The sequence below is a fragment of the Numida meleagris genome, chromosome 19 (genome assembly GCF_002078875.1).
Source record: "Numida meleagris isolate 19003 breed g44 Domestic line chromosome 19, NumMel1.0, whole genome shotgun sequence".
In the NCBI taxonomy this organism is placed as follows: domain Eukaryota; kingdom Metazoa; phylum Chordata; class Aves; order Galliformes; family Numididae; genus Numida; species Numida meleagris.
The window spans coordinates 9,757,037-9,761,421 of record NC_034427.1 but is presented as its reverse complement, the minus strand read 5'-3'; the positions used below and the strand labels follow the sequence as shown (position 1 = coordinate 9,761,421).

General features: G+C 65.9%; 1 protein-coding gene across 1 annotated transcript; it reads right to left on the bottom strand.

Moving 5' to 3' along the window:
- SCRT2 (scratch family transcriptional repressor 2) lies at positions 12–2,790 on the bottom strand (the record flags this gene model as incomplete). The annotated part of the gene is made up of 1 exon (XM_021416991.1): positions 12–2,790. A coding segment is annotated over one exon (948 nt), but the record flags the coding sequence as incomplete, so codon positions are not given.

Genomic DNA, 4,385 nt, shown 5'->3' with positions numbered 1-4,385 from the left:
GGAGGGGGAGGGTCGGGGGGGATTCAGCCGTGGATCTGTCTGCGTGGAGCCGTGGGATAACCCGGATTGGAAGGAACGGGGATCACCGGGTTCGGCTCCTGGCTGGGATGGATGTTCTGGGACGTTTCTGGGTCATGTCTCCGGATCAATGTCACCAGCGGCAGAGAGGCTCTGGGGCAGAGTTTGGGTCCGCCACGCCCCCTGTTCCGAGCCCCCCACACCCCTGCCCCGACCCCTGCATACCCCCTGCCCCAGCTGCGGGGTTCTCTATCCCCAGCGCTGACTCGGGGCCACGTCCCAGTGGCAGCGTCCCACGCAGCACTGGGTGACCCCTCCGCCCTTCGCCGGTGACGATGACCACGAGGAAGGACTGCACAGCAGAGCCCCATGGGTGGCTTTGGGATGCAGCACCCAGTGATCCCCGCTGGGCTGCCCCCCAGGATCCCCACCCCACTGCTGGGACTCCGCGCTTTGCTTTGCTTTCAGCTCGGTGCTCTGCTGCTGCTGGTCCCCCCAGTGCTTTTTGCAAGCGGGGCGCAGCGCTGCGAGCAGGGTGCAGTGCCGTTATTGGGGTGCAGCGCCATTTGCAGAGCTTGCACTGCAGGTGCTGCCCCTCGGGGACGTGCCCAGGGCACCTGCTGCCCACCCCCCACCGCGTGTACAAACAGCCCAAGACACACCTGGTAGTGGCAGAAGTCCCTTTTATATCCCTGAATTGCATTACAAGTAATACTGCGGGCGGTCGGTTCTCCTCTTACCGCGGCCTGTCCAATACAAAACCTGGCAGAAACAAAAAAGCGATCATGCACGGAAAAAATTATTGCTGTGGTATCCGCTATGTACAGTATACACACGGGGCAGCCCCGCACGCTGCGCTGCCCGAGGGGACGAGCGGAAAATGCTGCAGCCCGGGCTGCCCACGGGGCTCTCAAAGTGACCCTGGGAGCCACGGGCACGGCGGGAGGAAGACTGCGGTGGGAGGAAGACGGAGCAGGAAGACTGCAAAGAGAGAGCCGGGCTGAGCCCCAGGGTGCCGAGGCCCGAGGTAGGAAGCGGCTCGCTGCGGGACGGGGGTTGCATAGAATCGCTGCTTCGTCCCCGTGCAGGGAGCAGAGCGGGACCCGGCGGCGTGGGGTTCTGTCTCTCGGGGCCGTGTCCCCGCGGCTGTGTCCTGGGCACGGCGCTCTGCCTCTGGTCTTGGCAAATAAATAGTGAAAAGCAGAAGGAATAAATAATATAAATAAGAGCATCAATTAAATAGACTCACCCCGGCTCTGTGGCACCACCGACCCCTCCTGGGGTGTGTGCAGGGGGGGGTGAGGGCAGAGGGGCCTGGGGTTGGCCAGGAGGGAGGGGGGACGGGAGCAGCCCAGCGGGGGCTGAGGGTTTGGGTGTGGGTTCTGCCCCAGGGGCCGTGCCCATGTGGGTGAGGGCAGCGGGGCGGGAGGGGTCCGTCAGTCCTGCCTGGCTCTTTGACCCATGGTCCTGTCCTTGCTACGGGCCGGGTGAGTGTCTTTTCTCCCCGGCGGTTCCTGGGAGGAGAAGCAGCAGCTCTAAATAAATAATAGGAATAAATTAAATAAATAGGGGTGAGCATCGCGAGCTGGGGAAGGTCTGACCCGGGTGCAGGCGATGCTCCCGGGGCAGTCCCCGCAGAGAGACCTGCCTGGCTGCGGGGACTGCGTCCAGCCCTTCCCGGGGGCCGGGGGCTCCCTTTTCTTTAGGGGGGTGGGAGATGGGGGAAGCATCCTCCAGCCCCGTAGCGGCAGCTGGCACCAGGATGGGGAGGGGTAGAGGTGGTGTTGGGGGGGGTGCAGTGGCGGGGGGGAGGGGGCACGGGGACTAGTTCCCTATTGCACAGCTGTGTTCGGAGCCCTTGAAGCAGGCGGACTCGTAGTGCTTGTTGAGGTAGGACTTGAGGGCGAAGGTCTTGTTGCAGTGCTTGCACTTGTAGTGCTTGAAGGCGGAGTGGGTCTGCATGTGGGCGCGCAGGTTGGAGCGGTCGGCGAAGGCTTTCCCACAGTGGGAGCAGCCAAAGGGCTTCTCCCCGGTGTGCGAGCGCATGTGGCCCTGCAGCAGCCAGGGCCGGCTGAAGGCTTTGCCGCAGACGTCGCACTTGTGCTTGAGGTTGTGGGTGAGGACGTGCATGGCCAGGGCGGGCATGGAGACGTACGCCTTGCCGCAGGTCGGGCATTTCCTGGCCATCTTGCTGTCCAGGCTGCGGTGGGTCTGCTTGTGCCGGCTGAGGTTGGAGGAGGTGGCGTAGGTCTTGCCGCACTCGGGGCAGGAGTGGCGGTGGCTGCCGCGGCGTTGGCTCTCCCCGCGTCGGCGCGAGCGCCCGTCGGTGATGAAGAAGGCGTCCATGGAGTAGCTGTCCGTCACCGCCGCCTCCCCGTTGAAGTAGCGGGCGGAGAAGGTGGACTGGGGGCTCTCGGGGTCGCTGTATTCCTCCTGGCCGGGTGTGTAGGCCGGGTCTGGCGGTGCCGGAGGCAGCCCCTGCTTCTTGTCGGGGTTGTAGCCGGCGGGCGCCAGGCAGTGCTGCAGGTACCCTGCGGGGACGACACACTGGTCATCCTCCTCCGGGTCGGGCTCTGCCCAGCAGTGAGCTGAAAATACCCAGCGGTCCCCGTCCCCGCACACTGGAGCTGCCTCGTGTGCACAAGGGATGAGCCTGCCCTGGGTGCTGGCCCGGTGGCACGCAGAAGTGGTGGGCTCTGCTCCTATCCCTGTCTCCCCATTTCTAGGAACAGGGCGAGAGGGCAGAGGCGAGCAGAGGAGGGCCCAGAGAGGTCACCCCATCTCCCTCAGGAATGTGGCACATGGGGGCTGGTGGCACTGGGGGCACCGGGCTCCCACTGAGGACATTGATCCACGGGCCCCAGGAGCAGAGGGGGCTCAGGGCCGTGCTGGCAGTGCCGCCCCATGTGACATTGGTGCAGGTCTTCTCATGGCTCTGGGTAATTGACTCTTGACCTGCACCAGAGCAATGCCATGAGTGTCTGCATCCCTCTGCTGCCAGCATGTGATGGTCACTGCGCTCTGTGCTTCCAGTGCCTCCCAGCCGGGCCAGCAGCTCGGCACACACACAGTGGGACACATGGCCACTAAGGCTGCCCTACACTGGTCCTGGCAGTCACCTGCCTTGTGCACAATGGCCCTTGCCAGCTGCTCCAGGGGACGCATCCCTGCTGCTGGTGGTGACGGTGGGGGCTGTCGGGAGCTCAGTGCGCTGCCAGGTTCACTGGGGCTGATGAATGACTGTGGGGCAGCATGCACACCCCACCCCACAAACTACCCCTAAATACAGCCCCCTCCCACCTTTGGGACCCCCTCATCTGGGCTGCCCGGGGCATGCTGCAGCTGTGGGGCCTCCAGGCTTTGTCCCATTGAGGCTGGGGGGTCCCTGCGCTGCGGTGGGGAGGGGTCTGCGAGGCTGGGGCACGGTGCAGCCCCCCCTCTGCCCGCGCCGTGCTGACAGTGCGGTCGCACGGGCTGTGCAGAAAGCGCTCTGCTCAGCAATTTCTCACGCTGCCTCCGAGCATGCAGCAAGGTTATTTCCAGGAGAGCAGCGTCGGCAGCTTCTGCCTAGCTGCAGTGCATCCCTCCCCCACCAGCTGCTGCTCCCCGTAGGGTGGGGGGAGAAGGGGACCTTCGGGTTGCATGGGCATCACCCCCTGCCCCTGTGCTGGGCAGCAGAAATGAGGACACGCAGCGCAGCGTTGGCTGCGTGGGGCTGGATCGGGCCCATCTCTGCACCCGGCGCAGCCTGCGGCTCCGGGAGCAGCCGAGCCATGACCTGGGAAAAACGTCCCCATCCCTGTCCCCTTTCACGGCACACCCCCGGCTCACCCCGTCGGGGGTCTCTGCTGAGCACAAATGACCCGCACAGAGCCCGGCCCGGTGTCACCCCGAAGCTCGGGGCTCTGGGGACCTCGCCACCCTCCTGCCCACCCTTCGTACCTCTCCCAGTGCCAGGGAGGGGGCTGCTCCCACCCCCCCCTTTGTGCCCGGGGAGATGACAGCGCGCGCGGAGCTGTCGGAGGGGAGCGGGGCTGCGAACAATGAAAGCCGCAGGCACGGCGAGCATCCCGGCCCCCCCCCCTACCCCCCGCCCGCCCCGCTCCCGGCTGCATCGTGCCCCCGAAACTTGCACTGGAAGGAGCCCTCCTCGCTGCCCCCAACCGCGGGGAGAGCGGGGTTCGCCGTGACTCCATCCCCTGCGCTGCCGCTGTCACCGCGTCCCCAAGGACCAACTTCGGCAGGGGCTGGTGGCGCTGGGGAGGGGGGAGAACCCACAAAGGCGAACAAGGACGGCACCCGCGGGACGCAGCGTTGGGACCCCCTCGTCGCCCTCCTCCTGCCCTCCCCGAGCCCCCCGGCCCCGC